Source organism: Hydra viridissima, unplaced genomic scaffold, assembly GCF_058129835.1.
Source record: "Hydra viridissima isolate aposymbiotic clone 2 unplaced genomic scaffold, HvirCarnegie_v1 scaffold_4, whole genome shotgun sequence".
NCBI classification, from domain to species: domain Eukaryota; kingdom Metazoa; phylum Cnidaria; class Hydrozoa; order Anthoathecata; family Hydridae; genus Hydra; species Hydra viridissima.
In genome coordinates, this window is record NW_028324303.1 from 10127916 (window position 1) to 10153223 (window position 25308).

Consider the following 25308-nt stretch of genomic DNA (forward strand, 5'->3'; position numbering starts at 1 on the left):
CACTTTTACTTTTTCGAAAATGATTAATAATTAAAGTTCACTGATTTATGAAGAAATGAGTGAATACATAAATCTCGGTAGGATAACTCCAGTGTGAGGGCGGTGGATTTTTAATTATTTTTATTGTTATATTATGTTTTCTTCTTTTGCAGTAAAGGCGAAGGGGAATGGGAAGGGGAAGGGGAAGTTTGGGTTTAGTGTTATTGTTGGATTAGGTATATGGAGGTTGGGAGCTAGGTTGATGGTCTGGGGAGTATTTGGTTAGGAAAGGGCTAGGTTTGGGTTGTGAGAAGGTATATGGAGGTTGGAAACAAGGTTGGGGGGTTTTATTAAATGTTTTCTATGTTCGGTCCCTCAGGTAATATATTACGGCGCGGCTATGGTAAGGTGCGCGGTTAGAGCATCATACTTTTTTAATAACAGTATTTAACGCATATAGTAATAACAATAATATTAATAATCGAAATGCAAACAAAAATACTTACTACTGGTTCTTCTTCTCTTACTTACTTTTCTTAACAAATATTCTCAAATATTCTCATCAATATATATATTCTCTTAATATTAACTCATGCAAATATCAATAAATCAATACAGATAATAACACTTATTTAAAGTTACTCAAATATCTTTTCTTACCAATTCTTCTTTTAAAATCTTCATAAATTCTTCTCATAAAATTCTCTTTGAATCTTTAAAATCCTTTTCTCATAAATTCCTCTTTTAAATTTCTTAAAATCTTCTTTTTAAATCTCTTTAAACTCTTTTCTCTTTAAATCTCTTAAAATCTCTTTTAAAACTCTTTTCTTATAAAATCTTCTTTTAAAACTCCTTTAAAACTCTTTTCTCATAAAATCTTCTTTTCAATCTCTTTTAAATCTCTTTAAACTCTTTTCTCTTTAAATCTCTTAAAATCTCTTTTAAAACTCTTTTCTTATAAAATCTTCTTTTAAAACTCCTTTAAAACTCTTTTCTCATAAAATCTTCTTTTCAATCTCTTTTAAATCTCTTTCCCTTTCCTCTTTTTCCTCTTTTCTTTTTAGCTTTTTTTTATAGTTTTTGGTTGTTTATCGTTTTGCAACTTATTCATCATTTATTTATATGACAGGCTGAATAAGTTTTCCGCGTGTACGTCTTTTCTTGGTTGTTGTTATTTTTTTTACTTTCTCTTTTCGCTATATCGTTTATTCATATGACAAATTCAATAAGTCTCCGTGTGTACGTCTTTTCTTGGTTGTTGTTATTTTTTACTTTCTCTTTTCGCTATATCGTTTATTCATATGACAAATTCAATAAGTCTCTGTGTGTACGTCTTTTCTTGGTTGTTGTTATTTTTATTCATATGACAAATTCAATGAGTCTCCGTGCGTACGTCTTTTCTTGGTTGACTCACTCTTTTCTTCGTTCCAATGTTAAAATTGAAAACATTATCATTTTCCCTCCTCACAATATGAAAGGCCAACTTGTTCTGGTTTTAAAAAAGCTGTCTTCATGTTAGCTGCAGCATCAGTTATTGTGTTCTCCTTGAAGTTGTCAAGGCAGGATATGGTATTAACCATGTTAAACACATTTGCTTATAATTGCAGCTGTAAGTATTCATTGAATGCTCTCAAATCATTAGGTTAATGTCAGTTAATGCAAAGTCATGCTGATATATTGGTTCCCAGTGGGCGTCCATTTATTTGTAGTGAATGATCCTTTAATGTCTTTAGATTTAGACTTATTGTTGAATAAATATTTAGCTGGTCATTAATATTCTTTGAGTTTGTATTTTGAGAAGGTTGTTCTACCCTTTATGACAGTTCTTTTATCAGCAGATCCTTTCATGCGTGTGTTTCAATTAATTTAAAAGGTATATTTGTTCATCACAAAAAGTTCATGAACCTAAGGCCTCATTCCAATTATTTTGGGTCCTGTAAAGAATACCTTTTTTAATCCTTACATTAGGCTTTTATCTTCTTAGCACTGGAGGAGTCCTTGAGAGTTGCTTCAAGTTCTTTCTCTTCTTCAGCTTTAGCTTTGTTTGCTTTCATTTCTTTTATTGTAAGCTTCAGAAATAGGTTAGAGTGGATGCTTTTCAAATGAGACCTCATAACAGTTGTAAGTTCGCGGGACAAGAGACCTTTTTGTCACATTTAATGCTTGTAGCAAACTTGCCACATAAAAATCGAACCAATCGATTTTAATTAAATAACATCGTAAAACTCGAAGTTCGATAGAGTTTTTTGAAGTTTGAAAAGCACTATTGAAATAATTTTGAAAATTTTGAAATTCATATCATTTAGTTTTAAAAACCGTTTCATAAAAGTACTTTGCTCAATTTCTGTTAACCACTAACTCTACAGCTGCTACTATTTTTGTCACCATGTTTAGTGTTAAAGATTTAATTTTAGTGTTAACCTCTTCACAATTCGAGCAAACATCTTCTTGCGGTCGATTGTAAACCAAGGTTATCATAAAAATATTTTAAGTAATATTTAGATTTTACAACGTTTTCTAAGGCTTGGATTGCATTTTTTTTTAATTGTCAGACATGCCCCTTTGTATGAGAAGAGGAATATGATCAAGAATCTTACAGATTATTACCGGGTATTTCTTCGGTTTTTATGTTTTCCTTTCCTATTTACAAGTGATTAATTGGTTTCAACACAACTAGCACTTTTTATAGTATATTATTTAAAAGAGGGCGTGTTTTGCTTTTATTCAGACAACAAAGTTCGATGTTTATGCATGAAAAATCTATCAATAATACGTAAAAAAAAATACCCAAATAATACGTACCAAAAATAAAGCCCAAGTAATACGTGACACGTTCATTTTTAAGATAATTGCCATATTTTTAGAAAACCCTGTAAATGCAACTTATTTGGCTGACTTTTTCGGCAGTGCTGCTGAAGCGCTGGTCCTTGCTTTCATTTCGTCTGCAGAAAACTCTAAATCCTAGCTGGCAGAGGTTTCATTTGGTTCTGTTTTGATTTCAATTTGTTGCTCAATTAACATTAAAAACCGCAATCTTCTTTCCTTTTTTCTTTTCATCTTTTGACAATTTGTAAATTCTTTGAACCAAGGATCATTTTACGTGTCATTTTTAAAGCAAAAAAGATGACGTTTTGAGGACATGTTGCTTTTCCAGAACATGCTATCATCATTTGGTCTCGGGAAGCATAAACAATCAAAATTTTCTTATTTCTGTCTAACAAGCGCCTCCTAGATTAAATTTAAATAGATCAAAATCAAAATGGCAAAATGCTTTTAACACTATAAATATCTTATCATCATTACTATTTATGTAAAACTAGATTGATATGTAATATTCTTAATAAGAACTCGACCATTAACATTTCCCATTTACCAAATAATAAATTTAACATCTTAATTATACTTGTATTTGAAATTGAGAATAATTTCTTCGTTGTGGTGAAATGCGTTTCAAAAAGCTTCTTTTAAGTATTTGTCACTTTAGATGGCATCTTGAATTCTTCTTTCACTTTATTTTTTCTACTCTATATTTTAAAGTAAATTTTTTGCTGTTTATAATTAAAACTATTCTTAAGTTAAAAAGTAAATTTATTGAGAGGACATTTTTTCACTCTTTTGTAAAGTAAAATTTCGATCTACTGTCAAATTCTATGGTAAAAGATTAAACCAATGCTATTTTTTATATGAGTCTATTAAAAAAGTTGGCATACAATTCTTTAGAGCTTTCTAGAGCGAATGCAGAGGGATCAATTGAGATTCGCATGCAGGAACTAAAATACATTACAGTAAAAGTAGATATATTTATAAAGAAACAATTATTGAGGTTTTGCTTCAATTTAACTCAAGTAACTTTAAACCAAGTGGAGTAGGGAACCAAGTGGTTGGAAAAACAGTAAAGTTATCTTTGGATGGTTACAAAAGTCATGTGATCATGGAAGCAATTAAATTAGCAATACAGATGGACATTGAAGTATTATGTATTGTAACTCATAGTACACATCGCCTACAACCACTTAGTACACGTAAATAAAGTCATGAAGCAGTTGAGGTCTGAGGCTTTATCAAATACTTGACCATTGATTATGTATCTTTGCCTCGTTGCAATATTCATGTGTTTTTTTTTTTCATGTGAAAATTATAAAAATTTTCCTGAAAGAGTTAAAAAAGAGGGTTAGTTGTAGATGCCTAATCCCATTGTGGTTGGTATGCCTCTTAGTAATAGTGTGAAAGCTTTTGAATTTAAAAAGATAAAAATCTTCAATAAAAAATACTCAGCAAGAAGACTAAAATTTATCTCTTTTAAGGATCCTATCACTACTATAAAAAAAGAAATGGATCTATTTTAAGGACCATATAACTTCTCTAAAAAAAGAATTTTATCTATTTTAAGGACTATTGTAATTTCTCAAAAAAAAAATATCTTGCCCCTTCATATACTTGACTTTGAACGTCGTATAAAATCATATTGCTTATACTTATAGGGTAGTTATATTATAGTCACAAAATGTTTTTTAATTAGATTAACAGAGCTGACAAATTCACACCTTAAATAATGCATTCATCCCACATAACTTGGTTACAAATAGATCATATTACATGTACTAAACTATTATTTGAAGCCATTTTTATCTAATACATTTACAAAGCAGTGACTCTTGTTATTAAAATAATGAATCTTATTATAGTCTTGTTTTTCTTTTGTCCGAAATTACTTCATGTACGTAAAATCTGACAAAATCGCCCCACTTTATCCTGGGTTATTAACTCATACATCCCGAAACAAAAAAAAAGTTTTTTTTCAGAGGCATTACATTTTTAGTCTCTAATTTTTTTTTTAATCCACTTTTAAATAAAAAGTTAATGAAATTGAATTCCTAAAATTTAAGATATTTTTTTAACTTTACACATTACTTCTTTACAAACAACACTATTAAGGCTTACCCAGTAAACATCGAACAGTTGGTAAGTAGTTGGCCCGATCCTAATAACCAACTATTAGCTACAGTTGGGCCAACAGTCGGCTATTTAGTTGGTACCGTGAAAAAAACGTAACGCTTTTACCAACACTTAGCCAACTGTTTTTAAACAATTGTTTGCCATTAACGGCCCAACAGTAATAAAACAGTTGGCTAACAGTTGGTACCATTACCGGCCCAACTATATGATTTTTTTTTCGCGATTTCTTAAATTCACTTTTGCGCTTAAATTGAAAGTGCAAAAGTTATAAATCATGTTTTGAATATTGCTTAATAACAAAGTATAACTTTGCTTTTTCATATTTAATTTTCTATCTAATAGTGATTGTTTGTATATCAGACTTTACCAAACAGTATTACTGTCGACACAAAATATTGTATTATTTATTGATAACTTAGTTGAATACAAAAAAAAGAACAAATTTTTTACACTTTTATTTCCAGACCGTTAAAGAAAAATATTTACAAATAAAGAACTAAAAATATTCTATTATTGTAGTTAATATTATTAAAGGTTTGAAACTAATATTGGCAACTTTAATTAAAAATAATATTGTAAAACGCTAATATTTAAAAACCTGGCGATTTATTAGATAATTATTAATAATAATTAAGAAAAATTAGATTTATAAATAAAATCAAGAAAAATAAGCTTTTATAAATTTTCAAAAGAAAATAATAACTAAATATTCTTTTCATTGATTAACTGCAACTGATTTTTTATAACCTTGCTTTTCGTCTGTCTATTTATTCGCCCATCTCCTTGATCATTTGCGCCCTGAAACCATCTTGAAACCATCGGGTAAATATCTTTATCCTTGGAATTAAGATACTGAATTCTTACTGCTGCTAAAAGAATAAAATGAAAATAAATTTAAAAACTCAATTTATTTTTTGTTTAAATATAAATTATTTTTAAGTTATTTTTAAGCTCTTATATGTATACTTTGCAAATCAAGAATTACATTAACTGGTTAGCAGTTTTAAAAATATGTGCATATGATAATAAGTTCAAGTCACCAAGGGAGAATATAATATCTTACAAATTTACAACTAATGACAACACTGGTAATTGTCATAAGTACTAACATATTATATTCTTTCTTAGTGTTGTAAACATATTTTTGTAAATATAAAAATACAGTTGACTTTAATAGACTAAAAATTTACATAACTAGTAATACTTACATAGTAAGCACTTTAACACAAAATGATAACATCGCAACTTAACCTTGCCCATTCCAGTAGCTATCATCTTACTTGAAGATCCGTTTAGATTACATAAAACGCTAAAATTTTTGGAAAACATGGCTCCCAACACACATCATATGTATTTTGGACGTTCAACTTTACCGCCAATAGAACGCAGATATTCGACCTAAAAACAAATAATGCTACATATTACAACTTTTTTATTTAAACTATTTTTTCAAAGGTAAATGAAAATGTAATGCGGTATAATATAACTAAGGTATTATTAAATTACCTTTGATAAATTACAATTATAAGACTTATAAAAAAACTTATCTTTGATCTTATAAAATAATAGTTACTAGTTTAAACGCAACCTGAAGACTGCTAGAAACATTATAATACAAAAAATAATTTCAAACTTTGTATCATAAGGTTAAGCCTCTCCAAATCTTCCTTACTTTCCATTGGAAGGCCAGGGGAACAACAATATCTTCATTATCCAAAAAACTTTGAACTTCTAAAAACTTATTTTTTTGATCCAGTTCTGTTAATCTTAACTCCAAAGCTGCTAACTTCTCTATAAACATACATAAATAATTAAATAATATTTGATTGCATTTGAATCTTATTGGAAAACTGGTTTCAAAAACACAATCTAGTTTTTAAATTGAAGACATACATGGATAAAGGTGTTATGGAACTCAAATATTTGGAGTTAAAATTTTAAACATTTATGTTATTTATCCCTGTAGGTGAATTGATTGCTGTAAAAATGGTATTCTAGCACATTTTTGTGCTGTGTTATTAAGGCCATGGAAAAGAGCGTTATTTAAAACCTTTATCTGCATAAAAAAGTAGAAATGTGTATTTTTGTAACATGAAATATGTATTTTTTTAAAGCCTTCATCCATTTATGACTTATATTAAAACACAAATTAATTTTTTTTACAAAAAATATAAATAGTTTTCCTTTGTCAATATGTCAGCATCTTAATCAATGTATGTATGCTTAACACATATACAATGTATAACAAGTAGTAAAACAAACAAAAAAAAACAAAAAAACAAATAGTTTATCCAAAACCTTACTTTCCTGATCCCCAAAATTTTGAACAGTTTTCTCATAGTTTTCAGAAGTCGAAGTCCCTTTTAATAAAATGCTATAATTATATGCATTATATGAATATATATATATATATATATATATATATATATATATATATATATATATATATATATATATATATATATATATATATATATATATATATATATAATAATAATATAATATAATATAAATGTTATATATGCTTAATATGAAATGTATATGTCATATTGTATATACAATTGCATATACCATTTATTTATATACTGCACATATTATGTCAATATTGTATATGGCATATATTATATGCAATATATACAAAATACATAGGGATGTCTGCCAATATTTTTAGGTGGATTTCTCTGACTTTTCCCTGATACTTTCTTGATCTTCTACCTGTTTTCCTTGATTTAATTTAAAGTTACCCAAATTCAACTTCACAAAAATTGACCTAGATTCGTTTAGAAAAATGCTCTTCAACTGCAAAAATGTAAACAATAATACAACCCACACTAAATGTATCAAGTATTGATACATTTAATATGGGTTGTATAATTGTTTACATTTTTGCAAGTGAAGATTCAAGATTCGCTTGATGCAAGTGAAGTTCATAAAACTATCTGCCAAATAAACTTTTATATTACATGTACTATGTACAACTTATTTAAGTTATGTAAGTTTGATGAAGAGCCATTTTCCCTGATTTCTCCCTGATTTTTTTAAAATTCAACCTAATTTCCTTGATTATCCTAGATTTTTTGCAGATATCTGATTTCCCTGACTTTTCCCTGAATTCCCCTGATCTGGCAGACACTCTGTGTGTGTGTGTGTGTGTGTATATATATATATATATATATATATATATATATATATATATATATATATATATATATATATATATATATATATATATATATAGATAGATAGATACATACAAACATACATATACATACAGAAATACACACATAAACATACTACTATACACGCACATATACATTTTAGCTGTATTTAAACTTTTGATAATAGTTAAAATAGAGCTAAAATATCTTATACAAATACAACAATGGTGTCATCATAAAAATAAATTAAAAACTCAACCAATGTCAAAAATTATATCTGAATGTGTTACTAATGGATAAATGTAAAATATTTCTACTTACCAGCGTAACGGTTATATTAAGAGGTGTACGAGAGTTTGAGTTTAAAAGTTTAATTAAAGGGTAGAAAAAGCGTTTGAAAGAAAAAAAAATGATAAAAAGCTTCAAACTAAACTAACTCTATTGAATAGTTTTAATCATTGAATGAATCTATTTGAATAATTTTGATAATTAGTCGCATGGTCTAAGTGAATATATTTATAATATACATTTACAAACTTACGGGAAACTTACGATTCAAAAACACGCGGTATACAGTCGGTTAATGGTTGGCAAGAAATGCCAACAGTTAGCCAACTGTAGCCAATACTGGCCCGTCAGTTGGACCAACTAAAGCGTGTTTACTGGGTAGTTACTTGATTAGCGCGAACCATAGAATGTAGCTGAACAACGTTCATGACGTATCAGAATTCTTGACGTATCAGAAAGCTTCATCATGCAACAAGATTGTATACTAAATTTCTGTTATCGTCCAAAAGAATTTCTGCGAAAAACGTTTTGCCATATAAAGTTGATCAAAAGTTTAGCACACTTAACATTTAGATTGCAATATTTTCTTTAAAAATGAAATAAAAAAGTAAAAATTTTTCAGCTGAGTTTTCAGTTATTTTAAAATCGAAATTTATTTAATCGATTTGGATTATAAGAAGCGAAAAAATTATATACAAACATATCTTTACATTTTTGATTGGGTTCAAATCAGGCAATAGAGCTGACAACTGGACCCGAATATTGTTTTCTTTAATCAAACCAGTTATTTTTTTCGATTTGTTGTCTGGAAAGCGATTGTGAAACTTTTCATTATGGTGTCTTAACACAATGTCTATAAAAATGTAAAAGTAAAAGTTAAGAAATATTCATTTTTCTCTTTTCATAGCTTTTTAAGCAATATATTTGGTTCTAAATTTAAAAGTTGCACAAACTTTCGGACAACCTCACACTGGGGCACAACAGCTTCAAAACTAACCATTTTACGAAAGTGAAAATAAAGATTTCAAAATATTTTTTGGTGTTAATGTATTATAGACACTCTGATCCATCTTATCCACCTGTCTTGGTCAGTCAAAGACTGAATATGTTTCTGTAGAATGATTTAAATAACACCATTAAGCGAAGTTGCAATACTGCTTCAGTTGGTGAGGAACTGGATTTATCAACAAAGATGTTTTGTGTAAAAGGTCAATATTTTTTGATGTTTTATTTTTCTTGTCTTGGTTGAATAGATTAATCAATTTCACATTGTCAAATATGGCCAGGTGGTTGTTTAAAATTTGCAAAGTTACCAAGTATAACGTATGATAAGAAATATTTTCTATGAAGATAGAAAATTTATTTAATATAAATCTCTGCATAAATTTTTTATTTTGGATTCAATAATTATTTTAAAGGAACTTGATTAGAAAAAATCGAAACCTTAATGAATAAATGATAACAAAACATATTTTTCTTGATTTACTGAAAAATATGTTTTGTTATCATTTATTCATTGAAATAAATTAGAGTAATTCGAGTTTGATGTAAAAGTAAAACACAAAAATTACTCGAAGAACTTCGTTAAAGTTTTTACTTTACTCGTTTAAATTTCTCTTAGTGAAGCTTGCTCATGTACAACAATTGAAAAAAAATAACGTCACTAATTTTGTGCTTATGACATGGTTTCTACTGATGTAATAGACGGATTTCCAGAAGTATACTCGACTGGAGCAAATAGGGACAAAATAAATAAATAAAGTTTACAATCTGTAATTATCACCAAATCAAAATATATTTAAACAAATTGAATTCATATCTAGGTGAACAAATAAAGAAAATGTTTGCTATCTTAAAAATTACATAAAAATGAAATACTTTAAATGTACTTTTTCTAAATGCATATTAATATATATTGCAAGCATTTATATATTATCTTATCATCATGGCCGTCGAGAGGGGGAGGTGGACGGGGAAGATTCCCCGGGCCCCTTGCGGGTGCAAATAATTTTTTAAAATACTTTTTAAAAGATTTAAATAGTGTTGACTTTTAAAAGATTTAATTAACTTTAATTTTTAATTTTCAATGACCAGAGGACGCTTCTATTGGTCTTGGGTATGTAATTGATCATAATGAGGGCCCCTTAAGAAAACTTCCCCAGGGCCCGAAATTTCTCTCGGTGGCTATGCTTATCATTACTATAAGATAACAACAAACCTAAAATTTAAGAATCCCTGGAAAAAAATTAGAAGTTTATAGAGAGAATCCCAGTTATTACTAAGACTCTTAATAAAAGAATTGTGCTCAAAAACATGCTTAACATATAGAGCAATTCTCAACAATATGATTATCATATGCTTATCTTTTAAAAAAATGTGAGCCTAGATATGCTCAAAGGCGCTATGCTAATAAAAAAAATTTTATTGGGTTTTTAACCGTACTTACTGTAACAATGTAGCAAAATGAGACTGCTGTTTATATATCAGTCTACGCGAAAGCATTTGAGTATTTCAAGCATAAATATTATTCAAGCTAATTCAAGTTTAAGTGTTAACTAATCTATCTTAAGCAACTTTCCACAGCTACCATTTTTTTCAAAAATTGAATTGATAGTATCAAAATTTATATTTCTAATGAGCAATATATACATAATAGGTATCCAAATTATGTAACGTATTGTTTTATGCAACTCACTATAGTATACATACTTTCTCATGTATTGTAAGTGACCAAAAAGAGAGAAAGTATGAAAAAGAGAGAGAGAGAGAGAGCAGGCTGTTGATCTTTATTATTTTTCTTTCCGTTTTTGGTATATGTAAATATTTGTTGTTTTCAGTATTTCTTAAAATTGTATACTTGTTCTCAAATATGTATGTATGTATGTATGTATGTATGTATGTATGTATGTATGTATGTATGTATGTATGTATGTATGTATGTATGTATGTATGTATGTATGTATGTATGTATGTATGTATGTATGTATGTATGTGTATGTATGTATGAATGAATAAATGTATTTATATAAATAAATGTAAAATTGTTATTCAGAGCTCAGAGATTAAAATGAGATGATAAATAGAATGTCTTCTTTTTCTGATTCTTTTTCAAAACTTGTCCTAAAGCTGGGAGAAGTCAAAAGGACTACAGAAAAAAGAAGCAATATTGAAGATACAGATATTCCACTTGACAATGTTAATCATACATCAGAAAGATCAAGAAGTCCTTTTGTTATGTTACTATCTGAAGGTGATGAAGAGTTTAGTTTTAATCTCAGGTCAGACTCTTTAATTGAGGAAGCATTGGAAGCAAATGAGGCTTCTGATTTATCTGATAATCATCCACTTTGCTGCAGTCTGAAGGTTGATTTAAGTAATGATGATATATCATCTGAGAATATCTCTTCTGTGGAAAGGTTTCTTAAAATATTTTATCAAATTATTTTTGTGACTTTTAATTCCAATTGTATATTATTTTTAACCAGTTCTTGTAAGAGGGGACCAAATTATTTGTGAGAATTTTATTTTATTTTTGATTTTAAGTTATGTTTATCCAGAAAAAGAATAAAAATATATACTAAGCTAAAAATTAACGAATAGAAAAAATTAAAAACAACCTTTAATTTTTTTAAGTCTAAATGACTCTTGTATGTTCTAGTTTTTAAATAAACTAATAACAATAATTTGTTTTTTGCTAAGCAAACACTAAAGTTAACATAGATTGTTTTATACAACTTACACATGCACAAAGAAACGAATTGTTGTAATTATTGTAAAGATTAAGATCTTAAAAAAGCCACATGTAGCAGAATGCCTCTATCTTGTGAATGTTATGAGTTTGGTCATTACATCTGATATATTGCAGGCAACATTCTTTAAAGTGATTTACAGCATCATAATAGTGATAATTTTTGAAATTATTCTAATATATTAAATATATTAGAAAAAATATGAAAAAAAAAAAACGCTGATTATGTCTAGTTTTGACACAATCAGTGTTTGTTTTTTTTCAGTACTTTACAATTTTTTCAGTATTTTACTGAAAAAAAAAACAAATTATGGATAAAAAAAAATTTACTTTTTGTTTTAAATTAGAATTACTTGTCTTTAGCTGGCCTACATCTCCAGTCCAAATGGATAAAGTCCGCAGTTATCGCAACAAACCTCTTTCAAAAGAAAAATTTCAAAATATGTTTGATGAAAGTGGAAGGCTTGTCAATGAACATGATTTGCGCAAAGCAATTTTTAAAGGTGAAATTATAGATGTTTACTTTTTCTCTTTTTTTGTTAATTTATTATTCATTCAAAGTTAGTTAACTTGTTGTTGCATAAGAAAGTTAATAAAATCAATTAATATGTATCTTAACTATAAATTTAGCAAAATGTAGTTGTCTCAGTTTAAAAGTTGAATACTAGTACAAATTTGTCTATATGAAAGCAAAGTAAAAATTTATTAGTATTAATACAAAAATATACTTGAAACATGCAAGTTTATTCATATTAACACAAATTTTGTGTCAGGCTCTGTCAAAAGTTTTTGAAACAAGATAAAGAGTATTTATGTCATTAGTATTACATTGTGCAGATCTTTCATTATCAGTTTTGATAAATTACCTTGTTTTACCGAGTCTATATTTTATATAGGTGGTGTTGAAGAAGTTATCAGAAAAGAAGTGTGGGTTTTTCTATTTGAGTTATATCCTTTTAATACTACAGCTAGGTAAAAATATTTTTCTTTATGCTATTATATACAATTAAAATGCAGCTTTCATAGAATCAAAAACAGAAACACTTGTGATTTAATAACTAGATAGATTTTAGACTTGGAAATAAACTTTAAATCGGTTAGATTTTACTAAATTTTGAAGCTACAGTAATATAAAAAAATTTGAAGCTATATATATATATATATATATATATATATATATATATATATATATATATATATATATATATATATATATATATATATATATATATATATATATATATATATATATATATATATATATATATATATATATATGTTTGTATGTATGTATGTATGTATATGTATGTATGTATGTATGTATGTATGTATGTATGTATGTATGTATGTATGTATGTATGTATGTATGTATGTATGTATGTATGTATGTATCTATGTATCTATGTATGTATCTATGTATCTATGTATGTATCTATGTATCTATGTATCTGGCGCCTAACAAATTATTGACTTCACTCTATGTATTTGATGAAAAAAAGGGATATGTATGTCCTGGAGGTTATCAAAGATGGGTGTTTGTAATGGATTGTAGTTTTATAGATACAAGTGTTATAAAAAAAGTTCTTCATAAAAAGATGTTTCTACATAAGACTAAAGAGTACCTTGACTGAAAAGTAAACTCCTGACAAAATTAAATGGATTATAAAGAGCAACATTTGAACCTTGGTTTCCAGAGTTTTCTTCTTCCAAGGTGTGGAGCTCCATGTTGGCAGACAATTTTTGGACCACATTCTTAAATTTTTGAACTCAAAATAGTAACAAATGGCAGTTAGATTAATTAATTCAAATATTTGTATTTCCAAGTATTTTTTTTCTAAAGTTTATTTTTGTTGTATAATTTTTGATTTTTTAGAGAACGTGACATATTAGCAGTTGAAAATGCAGTGCGCTATGAAGCTATGAAAATACGCTGGAAAACTCTTCTTAAAGGATTAGTTAGTGATTATGAAGGTGTTCATTATTGTCCAAAATGGTATACTGGTTGTCCTGAAAATGCTAATGAATATACTGAACTACCAAATGTTATTGAAGCCTCATTAACAAGTAATAATACTGAAGTCTGTCCTGAGATAATTGAGGAGTTTGATCTTTCTTGTAAAAATGAAAATAAATCTATGAGATATAGTCAATTGATCACAGATAATTTGCCATATAGTTCCAATGGTGCTATTTCTAGTTATCCAGGAACAGTGGGCTGCTCCTTATCTGTATCATTCCCATCCACAATTCAAGAACTGTCCCCCAATAATAACTATTTAAATAATTATGAACCTTCTTGTGAAAAAATGATTAAAGAGACTGAGTTCATACCTCAAGTTGAGTTTATGGAAAATCTGAATTCAGATGATATAAGCAAAGCACTTGCTGATGCCATGTTTGAGTATTGTGAACCTTCTGAAAAAAACCTTTCTGTTGAGTTATCTACATTATCTAAGCTTGATAGCTTCAACCTACTCAGTGAAGATGTTTTATCTCTAAATGAAACTAAAACTTGTGAACAAATGACTTCAGCTGTAAGGACTTCTGGCAGTTTTGACATTATAGATACTTCTGTAAATGAAGTGCGCACTTTTGAACCAATAGAAAAACTGTCTACGTTTCAGGATTGTGTTTGTTCTCAAACTGAACAATCCAAATACAGTGTATCTACTACCAATGACTTTGTTAACACATCTTCTTTTATTGATCCTTTTGAAGATACACTGTTACTAAATTCTAAAAATATGCAAGAATCTTTGTATTCAAAATCAGAAAATTTCAAATCCATTGATTTAAGTGATCTTCCTTCTCTCAGTTCATCCAGTATTATTCCTGATGAAGTTGAAAATAGTTTTTTACAAGAATCTGATTACATATTGAATAAAAAAGATAACTCAAAAAATGAATATCATAACTCTTTGCTTCCAAGTGGAAGATCAGTTTTTATTTCAGAGCTATATGATGAATCAAAACTTGATAAAAAAATTTCTAGCAAAGCAATTAAAACTTATAATGATAGTATATTTCAGCCAATTTGTTCAACAAAAGATGTTGACTCCATATGTTGCAACTTAAACAAAGATTCATTAAAAAATTTAGACACTTCTTCAATTTCTAACAATTATCTCCATAATAATGACTCTTTTGAAAATAATTTTGATTTAGACTCTATAAATGGAGATAACCCTTCTTTTCTAGATTTAAGACATTTTTCAGATTCTTTAGAAGTTAATGAGCTTAATGAAATACCTGTAAAGTTTACTGAGACAGAGCAAGATTGCATTAAATCACCAACAGGTGAAACTCTCGATAAACTCCCACCATGGATTGCTCAAATGATAAAGGCAAGTACTCCACCTCAGCCTTTGACCAAACCTGCACGATCAAGATCTTTAGTTCCAACAGAGATGCACAAAAAAAGACTGACAAGAAGCAACAGTTTTGATAATGATTCAACTTTACCAGTAAAAGCTGTAAATTATGATAAAAACTTACTTGGTATTGTTGAAAATGCAAATAAATATCTGTTAGAGCAAATGCATCTTCATACTGAAAAAGTATCTTCAGTCTCTCTGCCACCAGTTGTTGCAGAACAAAGTTTGCTAAAAGAACCTGCACGAAAATCTGATATGCCAGCTATGGGGATACTTTCAGCTTTTCAAAATGATGATTCTTTTTTAGTAGATGCACCAAAGTTTCAGTTTATTCTAAGCAGTACTGATAGTGTTTATAGTGTTGAAAAATTAGCCAATCCGGATTTAAATACTTGTCCTTATTGTGATTTTGACCCTGTTCATCCTCCTAAAATTTTCCTTCCCTCATCAACAGTGCTTGGTGAGGAACAGCTTAAATTTATAGAAATACAAGCACAAGTAAGGAGTTTTTTTTGTTTATAGAAATACAAGCACAAGTAAGGAATTTTTTTGTTTAGGTTGTGAAATGTTATGCAATATAAGCCATACTAAAATATGCATAACTTTGTTTGCTTCTCTGACATTTCAGTTTTTTTTTTGCTTCTTATTTGCTACTCTGACATTTTAGAGTAAATGAAATCTTTACCTATGTTATCATTAATGATCATATGTTTAAATCTAAAAGTACAATAAGTTCCTTGTACATTCCAGGTTTCTACACTCTTAACTAGTTTTACTTTATGTAGTTTTTTAACCACAAGCTGTGTATATTTCTATGCAAAACTATGATTTTATTTCTATTTTTTAAAATTTTGTGTGAATACTTTTTTAAATGATTTTTTTTTTAAATGGGACAAATAGTTGAACTGAAGACAAGTGAAGATTTTTTCACTATAGGTTTTTGCTGCTAGGCAACCTTACAATGAAAAGATGATATCTGCATCTGTTCGAGTTATTGATAAAGATGTACCAAGAACAGACAGAGAACTGCCTCTTTTTAAGTAATATCAAAAATTCATAATTTTTAGATCTCTATAGTGAGTAAAAAAGTTTAGAATATACTTAAGCGTTCAATAAATAAATCAGTTTTTATGTTTTATGTTTAAAAAAAATGTTGAATGTTTTTCTTTTTTAAAAAAAAAATTAAAAGGTGTTTAGTGTTAAGTTAATAATGTTTAGAAAATTTTATTATTTTTTTTTAGAGATGACAGTAATCCTGGGTTGGTAAAATTGAGAGATTCTTTGTTGACATATGCATTTTTTCATCCAGGTAAATGTTCTTCATCCTTGCTTCCAAATTTATTCATAAATTAATACTAGATTTTTTAACTTTTTTAAAAATCAAGTCTAATTTGATCCAAATATAAAATGAATCTCAAATGTCAAATAATTCACCCCTTAAAAGTAAGCAGAATAAAAGATGGGTGTCTCTTAAGAAGTTTTACTAACCAAAATTAAGTTAAATTGGAAAAACTTTGACCCCAGGTATTTAAGCGCATTAAAGTAAATGTAGATTACTCTGGAAATATTTAGCTCCTTGCTGATCTTGTCAAAGTTACTCTACATCTTGTCAAAGGCTTTTTGTTAAAAGTACCTTATACTTTTATAATTCTGTTCTTTTCATGGTATCTGCTTATGCAGCTCAACCTCATTTAGATTTTTCAGTGCCTCCTCTGATTTAAGACTCCACACCCTGTTTTTAAGATGGTCCATAATTTAAAAAAATTAGATTTTCTATTAAGTTTTTAGCAACATCTGATATGGCTGGTTTTTCATAATTGATGGAATCTGTTGCTCCTATATAATGGTTGATCTAACTTTAATAAACAAATTCAAATAAACTATTTACATTAAGTTCACTAAATAAAATCAAAAAAATGAAACTAATTTTCAATAAAAAGAAACTTTTTAAATATAAGAAAATTTTAAAAGACTGAATTAAAAATCTCATATTTAACTTACAGTTCAGTAAGTACCATTTCAATATAGAATTCTTTATATTTAACTTACAGTTCAGTAAGTACCATTTCAATATAGAATTCCTTTATATTTAACTTACAGTTCAGTAAGTACCATTTCAATATATTCATTCCTTTATATTAGAAGGGGACTTACCAAGCAAAAGAAAATTTTTAATGAAATTGTTGCATAAACATTTCCTAAAGCTAAAAAGCAATTATGAAACAAATAAAACTAAGTAAAAAGTTTACTAAAAAGAAAAGCGAAAACATTCACAATTGCTGACCAATAATGATCTGCATCTAGAAATCAATTAGTATGGTTATGGTTTCTTTTAAGGGATTCAATTCTATATGAGACCATACTAGTATAATTATGATTTAAATTAGAAATAATCAAGCTCAGTGCTTTAAAAAGAGAGTAAAAATCTTGGAATAATATGTTAATGGAATTAAGATACATATTTAAAATAAGAGCAAATAATTTAAACTTTTACTATTTTGCAGCTTAATTACAGCAGTTGTGAATTCTGGAAACTTTCCTATTCTTTTCAACAAAATCAAAATAATATACAACAGTTTAGTGGAAATATAATATTTAATGATTGTTCTGAATAATGTCTCCTACAACCAGTGAAATCTAGTCAGTTGTAAGAAAATGTTGGCAAAGTACTGTTACTTCTTGTTTTTTCTAGTATTATTTAAAAAAGATAAAAAAATTTTTTGTTCAAATCTCATTTATTTGAGATCAATATTGCCTAGAATAATTATCAGTATTGAAGTAACAAAATTCTGAAACATAAATGCTTACTGAACAGGTCAAGTCATTTTAATTTATTTTTAACTAAGTTAAAAAAACAAACATTTTAACAACATTGTTTTAATGTTTTAAGAAATCTTGTCATAAAGTAAATGATCAGATAATTATTTTCTTGGATGTCATTTGGGTGTCAGATAGTTTAACAGTTGTTTGTGTGAACTTAAAAACCTAAAAACTGTTAAACATAATAACTATCCTACTTGTATAGCTAGGTTAGAAAAAGGTTAGAAAAATTTTTGTTTGTCACACAGCAATTTTTCTTTAAGTAAAAAAAACTGTAAGTTCTAAAGTTCAGCAAAATATATGAAACCATGTCAACCAACATGTATGACTATGTAGTCAGTTAGTTACAATTCAAATTTATATAATCTCTTACTGTTTTATATTGGCCACAAAAAGTTTCGAGAATCTGCATGTTGGCATAATAAAATAGTAATTGTGGCCTAAAAAGATGGGGTTAGTTTTGATGGGGTGACATTGACAAAGTTTAAATCCTGAAACTATTTTAAGAGAAAAAAAACAAAATTACAACTTAAATAGTAGCAAAAATAAGTAGGATAAATTTTTTTTTTTTTTTTTTTGGTATGTATTTTTTGCAATATTCACTTTTAAATTTATGAAATATGTTAAAATCCTTATAAAATCATTCTGAACAAAAATTGAACATTTGTCATCCAAATGTAATAAAATTTAATGATTAAAATTTTCTTTTGATGAAAGAAAATTTGCATTAATTCAAAAATATTATTTCTCTCTATACTTAATTGACATTATCTTATATGATGACAGTTAATATTTGAGAATACAAAATAATTATCTTAAATATTTTTGATTCCTCAATGAGAATATGTTGTTAATTCAATTAACAAATGACTTAAAAGTTATGAAGAGAATGAATCTGTTTTTTGCAGCATTTTAACAGATGAATTTAAATTTTGTATAAAAGTTTTTTTTTTATTTGTTAAAGTAATCATGAAAAGTCTTAACAGTTTTAAAGAAGAGGAAACAACAATTCCCACTGTATCTTGAAAAAATAAGAAATATGAAATATAAGAAATATGTTCTTTTTGTAAAGGCAGCTTTGGAAAATGTGACGGAAGGGACAAAAAGTATACCAGAGTGAAAAATTAGTTGGCATTTAAAGAAGTAAGAAAATGAATGTCCAAAGAAAGCCAACCCTGAAAATATGTTAATTGAAAAAATGGTCTTCCAACTGAATATTGGGTTAAATCCTTAAGATAAATGCTGGAGTATTTTTATCTCTGAATCTATGAGCAGAGCAGCAGCAATGTTTCCATCCAGTAGAGTCAAGAGATTTTTTGACCATTTTCACAATTTTTTTTGGAAAAGAATGGCTTGCTTTATATCATTGATTGTCCATATGCTTTATTTAATGTCAAAGAGACAAGTTTTGAATTGAATCTAAGCATGAATAGAATACTTTCAAGGAATGCTGCAAAAACAGTTAACAAAATTAATTCATTAAAACCTAAAGAAAACATCACTGTTTGCTATTACAAAGATTATATTGAGAAAATTGATGAGGAATAGTATAATGTTCCACGTCTTGTTTTCATTTTCTTAGACAATCATCTAAGTCACAATTTTTTTAAATGGTACAAGGATTGAGGAATTTACTCTTTTTTTTTCCTCCTGCATGCACATTATGTGAGGTACATCAATTTTTAGACCAGCTAAATGGATGGAAGAAGAAAGTTAACAACTGGGAAAGATAAAGTAGTTACAAGGATGTTGATGAATTTGTGTTTATAAAAATTTTAAAACTGATGAATGATAAAATCATTACAAGTTCAAAAAAAAATAATGGTTTCTGTTGTACAAATATTTTTTCACTGAATATTGAGAATATTGTTCACCTTTGTGTATCAGCTTAATTGATGACTTTAAATCTGATTTCAATTCAGTTTCACAATTCACTTCTTTTTGAAACTCCTACTTTTTTCAATGCAGCTTAATCCAAATCCAAAACAGAATTATAAAAAATAAATGTATAAAGAATAAATATAAAAAATCTCACCCCAAAGATTCATCTCTTATTCCCCAACAGAGACTTTCTAAATGATATCTGTTCTTTCAGTTTTTTTATGTGTTCTACATTATCTAAAATCTTTTCCTATTTCTTTTTAACATCAAACTTTAAATTAGAATTTTCATCTGTCAAGACATTGTATTGTGTTTGCTGGTATTGAGATTGACTTAAGTCATAGCTTCATCCAATGTCAACATCCAATATTAAATCTGAACTTAAAATAAACGTGGAAGACCATCCAAAAGTACTTAATTTTTATTGAAATTTTGAATATTTTAAGAAACTAAATTAGATTTTTTTTTTCATTTTTGATAATTAAAATGCAATAAAAGATGTTTAATCTTAATGTTTCTTCTTGAACTTGAAATGTCATTTTAAAATACCGCGAAAAAAAAAAAAAAATTTCCAGCAAAAAACAGATTTCAGACCACAAAAAAAATCATTGAATAAATCAATTAAACTTTGTTTTTTTTGGTAAGACTATTAAGGTGCAATTAAAATGGTATAATAATGTATATAACATTTTCTTTACTGCACATTTTTAGGCATGTTTCATTTGAAAAAAGCACATCCCTTAAAAGTTACAATTTGTAAAAGTTTCTGAGAAAGAAGTTTCCCTAAAAAACAAATTCTTTACCGTACTCTGTCTTGATGCATTTTTTGTTTTTAAAAACTACAGAAGTGGGGTATGCACAAGGGATGAATGACATAATGAGTCGCTTTCTCTTTGTAATGGATACAGAAGCAGAAGCTTATTGGATGTTTGTCAATTACATGGAGCATTTTAAAAAAGATTTCATGGAAGAAGGCATGTTACGGAAAATCTGTAAGTAAATTGAAATTTTGTTTTTCTATAAATTGTTTTTTCTTCTTTTTGTAAAAAATGAATGTGCTTTGTAATAAACTTGGTGCCTGTATTTGACTTGTTGGATAAAAAAATGTTTGGATAAAAGTTGGATAAAAAATGGAAAAATGGTTAATATATGAAAAATAATCAGATTTCAGTTTATGTCTCCGGAAAAGGTCACTCATATGACCTTTTCCGGAGACATAAACTGAATGTTTATGACTCAGCAATAATTGCTGAGTCATAAACATTCCTGGAAATTTCAATAGAAATTAATATCTGGGAAATTATTATTATTTTTGTTTATTATCTTTTTGAAAAATTTTTTTAAATAAAACTAAATTGAATTTTCTTTCTAACAGCACTCTTGGAGCAACTTCTTATGAAAATGGATAGAGAACTTTTTGATGTTCTTCAATCAACAGACATGGGATTAATGTTTTGTCACAGGTTTAACTTTGCTTTTTTTAATCTGCTTTTTCTTTTAGGGAAGTTGGAGGAGTTGCATGCTGATTAGCCATAACAAATACTTTCTTTTAGTTGCTTTTTTTTTTAAGATGGCTCCTTTTAAACTTCAAGCGTGAGTTTGATTACAAAGAAGCACTTCGTTTGTTTGAAATAACTAGCAGTCGACACCTGGAAGTTTCTTCACTTGAAGCAGAAATGGAGCGTTATAAAGAAAGAGCAAAGGAGTTTGAAAATAACAGTATGTCTTCCCCCAGCTTTATTCACTAAGACAAATAGTGAATTTCAAATGCTAAAAATCTTACTATGAATTTATAATATTATAATATTAAAAAGTTTCTGTTTGTATTTTTAGGTGCAGGAACACATCAAGAGGAAATATACTTATCTCCAGAATATCCATTTGATATTTTTGTATGTGTTGCAATGCTGATGGAGTGTCGCAGTTTGATCATGGATACAGTGAATGATATATGTGCCATATATCACATACTCTCAAAGTAAGCTTGAAAAATCATTTTGGTTTTTTATTTTTTTGAAACAATTTTTTGGTGATAATAGTACATTGTTTTTTGTTGTTTTTTTTAATCTTTTTTTGTGTAAACAGACAAACTGTGCCAAAGTAACTCCAATGTTCCTAGTCATGTGACTCAAATGAAATCTTTCATATAACAAAGTATTAAGTGTTTAGTTATTGAAAAAAAAGGTTTTTAAAATCTGCTAGAACTGTTATAATTTTAAATAAAATTATATTATAAAGAAGTAGGAAAAGTTGTTAATTTTCTACCGATTTCTATTGAGGTTTTGTAACATTAACTTTGTTGTCAGACTTTCAACAAAGAATATTTGAATATCACAAAAGTTATTTAAATATTAAAAAATACTGTTAGCATGTTTTAAGTACATGTTAACAGTATTTTGGGAAAACTTAAGAAGTAACTAGTTTTTAGTTGTAACTAAAGTTATTAAAGTAGCAGTCTTAAAAATAAATATAGCACCCTGCTTATGCTGTATGTTTAGAATAAAATATAATTATAACTGCTTTTTAAATTTTAAAATTTTTATCAATAAATGTACTGCATTCTTAAAATATTCAAATTATGAACAGGTCACTTTGAAATTATGAATAGGTCACTTTTAAAAAACATTTAATTATTTTTATCAGATATTTAATACATTTAATCTATGAATAAATAACTAAATACAATGTAAAGATTTATTGACATGATTTCTACATGCTGTTGTTGTGGGGTAAAATTAGAAGATCTAAATTCTTTTATATGAATATAGCTCTAAAAAAAAATTGAAAATTACCCATCCTACCATTGTGCAGGCTGCTGATTGAATCTAATTAAGAAAGACTCACTGGTGAATAGGGAACTAAGGTTGCTAAGGTAATATGCTTTCAAGAGTAAATCAAATATATATATTTGATAAAATATTGTAATTTTGTAATATGGTCTTAGTCACTCATTGTTTTTTGTAATTAATTAATTTTTTTTTTTTTTCTGGATGAAAATAATATTAACATTATGACATCATTTATTAATTCAAGAAGTTGTTTCCCATTAGCAGTCAATTTAATATAAAACACAAAATATAGATTCAAAGTTTTTTTCTCTATTTTATATTAAATACTAATTTTTAAGATTGTTTTTTAAATTAGGTGTAGCAGAAAACCTTATTAAGGAGTAGTAACTGTACCAATCAATCTTCTTTTAAAGGAATTTAAACCTAATTCATATTTATTCTGCTTTTGATTGTGAAAATGATTCAAATTTTTACCTAAACATACACAGCCTCATAAGTTTTGTTGAAGACATTCCTGAACTGAACTGGATCAATACATACATCTTTTAACTTTTACGATTTTTTCCTAAAGCTATGCCGTTGCAGATTTTGCACTGAACCATTCTTGAATTGTTTGCTTCAATTATGTTTATTACAAACTGATAGACATATTTCAAAGTAAAAGTTGTCATTTTTTGTTATCAGTGATTGTACGCATTACGATACAGTTTCTGTTCATGTATTTCTTAGTAAACTGAAAGCTCAACTTAAAATTTGTTTAGCTTTTAAAATAAAGTATATTAAAATATTAGTTTTTACATTAAAATATTTTGTTTTTGGGTAAACAAGCTTTGAGCTTTTCAAATCCAAAACAAAGCAATATTTGAGATCATTCTATGATCTCAAATATTCCTTTGTTTTGGATTTTGGGAATCCACTGTTTGGAGATTTCCACTATCAGAGAATTTTGTGAAAAAATCTTGTTTATAACGTGATGGAACTTCTACTTTAAAGTCTGGTAAAAAGCAGATATTTAGTAGTATTAACTGTAGGTACAGTAAATTTTAAAAAATAAAAGATTTTATAAACTCTATCAATCCTCAAATTTTTTTTTTGGTTTAGTATTTTGTTAAGATTTCAGAAACACTTTTTTACTACAGCAAGATGAAATCTCTAATTTTTGGTTTGAGTACTACTACTTTGAACTTGGTGCTAAAGAGAGCAAATATATATATTTTTAAGACTTTATGATTTCAAAAACCTAATTAAATAAAAAGATGGACACACACACGCACACACACACACACACATATATTTTTTATATATAAGTGATTTATTTGCATATTAATAAGTAAAATTGAGTAAATTAGAATAAAAACTTTTTTCCAATTTTCAAGCAAAAAGTGTAAGGAAGGGTGTTGTTTAAAATAATTACCATTCTTATTCTTAAAAAGTTTTCATTTTTGTTCATTGAGTATAAACAAAACTTTTATTTTACTATAACTATGGTGGCTAAATTCTATATTTTTAAAATTTATTTATTGAATACTAATGTGACTTTTGACAAAAAAAATTGTCATGTTTCCATTAATAACCAATAATATATGGCTCTTTTTCTAGATTACCCACAACTCTTGACTTGAGCAAGGTTCTTCAAAGATCTGAAGAGCTTTTTTACCAATATTGTCGAAAAACTGTTGTGGATTGCTTTCAAGTAATAGATGAGCTTGAAGTAAAAGATTTCAAAAGAAATAAATTCTCCTTTAGATGAACACACTTGTTGTAAACAGCTTTTCACAGGGCTTTCTTAGATGTTACCTTCAATCTTTAATTGTGTTACAAATTTTAAGTTCTTTTATGTAAAAAAAATCCAATCCAAAACTTTTTTGAAAAAATAAATTATGTTGCAGTTCAATTTTTTATTTGTCTTGTTTTTTGTAAAAATATAAAAAAGAAATAATTTTATACTTTTGTAATCAAATGTTTTCTTGTGAATTTTTGTTGTTAAATTTTTGGGAGAAATTTTATCTAGTTTTTAGCAGATTTTTTTTATATTATGCAACAAAACACACAAAACTTTTATCCTAATATTTAATACATTTCTTTTGTATTTAATCTGGTCAAACAACTCTTTTTATTTAAAATTAATCACTATTATTTTGTATAGAAAAAGAATTAGTGGCAGGTTTTACCTTTTGTATTTTGCTTGAGTTTAGCCATGAAAAATAAAGTATTAAGTCTAAAATTTCAATTTTTTAATTAAATTTTTTTGTTAGTTATCTAGTTTAGTGCTGGCAGTGAGATTGTAATAAGCTGTTTATATATATATATATATA

At 27.3% G+C, this 25308-nt stretch overlaps 1 protein-coding gene and 1 long non-coding RNA gene across 9 annotated transcripts; one reads left to right on the top strand and one right to left on the bottom strand.

The window, feature by feature from the left end:
* Positions 1–5172: 5172 nt before the first annotated feature.
* Positions 5173–8761, bottom strand: LOC149889819 (uncharacterized). 7 transcript variants are annotated; one of them, XR_016452125.1, is made up of 5 exons: positions 8415–8761; positions 7239–7309; positions 6569–6726; positions 6144–6333; positions 5173–5804 (listed from the first exon to the last, which is right to left on the bottom strand). It is a non-coding gene; the product is annotated as an uncharacterized LOC149889819 (long non-coding RNA). The 7 variants fall into 7 exon arrangements; XR_016452124.1 differs by having other exon boundaries at positions 6608–6726; positions 8415–8760; XR_016452128.1 differs by having other exon boundaries at positions 6608–6726; positions 7239–7295; positions 8415–8759.
* Positions 8762–10416: 1655 nt separating this feature from the next.
* LOC145182787 (uncharacterized) lies at positions 10417–25217 on the top strand. Of its 2 annotated transcripts, none has more exons than XM_090084937.1 (11): positions 10417–11797; positions 12493–12632; positions 13026–13101; positions 14003–16001; positions 16440–16543; positions 16745–16812; positions 21050–21196; positions 21580–21667; positions 21775–21923; positions 22038–22182; positions 24593–25217. In XM_090084937.1, the coding sequence occupies exons 1-11, from the start codon at positions 11454–11456 to the stop codon at positions 24741–24743; spliced, it is 3411 nt and encodes a 1136-aa protein (XP_089941063.1). In that variant the 5' UTR covers positions 10417–11453; the 3' UTR covers positions 24744–25217. The 2 variants fall into 2 exon arrangements, with proteins under 2 accessions (XP_089941063.1, XP_089941064.1); XM_090084938.1 differs by having other exon boundaries at positions 11427–11631.
* Positions 25218–25308: the final 91 nt, after the last annotated feature.

Coding starts and splice junctions, on each gene's coding strand:
- LOC145182787 (XM_090084937.1), top strand. CDS start 11,454: ATGATAAATAGAATGTCTTCTTTTTCTGATTCTTTTTCAAAACTTGTC. Junction 16,813..21,049: donor ATATGCATTTTTTCATCCAG/GTAAATGTTCTT, acceptor TAAAAACTACAG/AAGTGGGGTATGCACAAGGG. Junction 22,183..24,592: donor ATATATCACATACTCTCAAA/GTAAGCTTGAAA, acceptor CTCTTTTTCTAG/ATTACCCACAACTCTTGACT.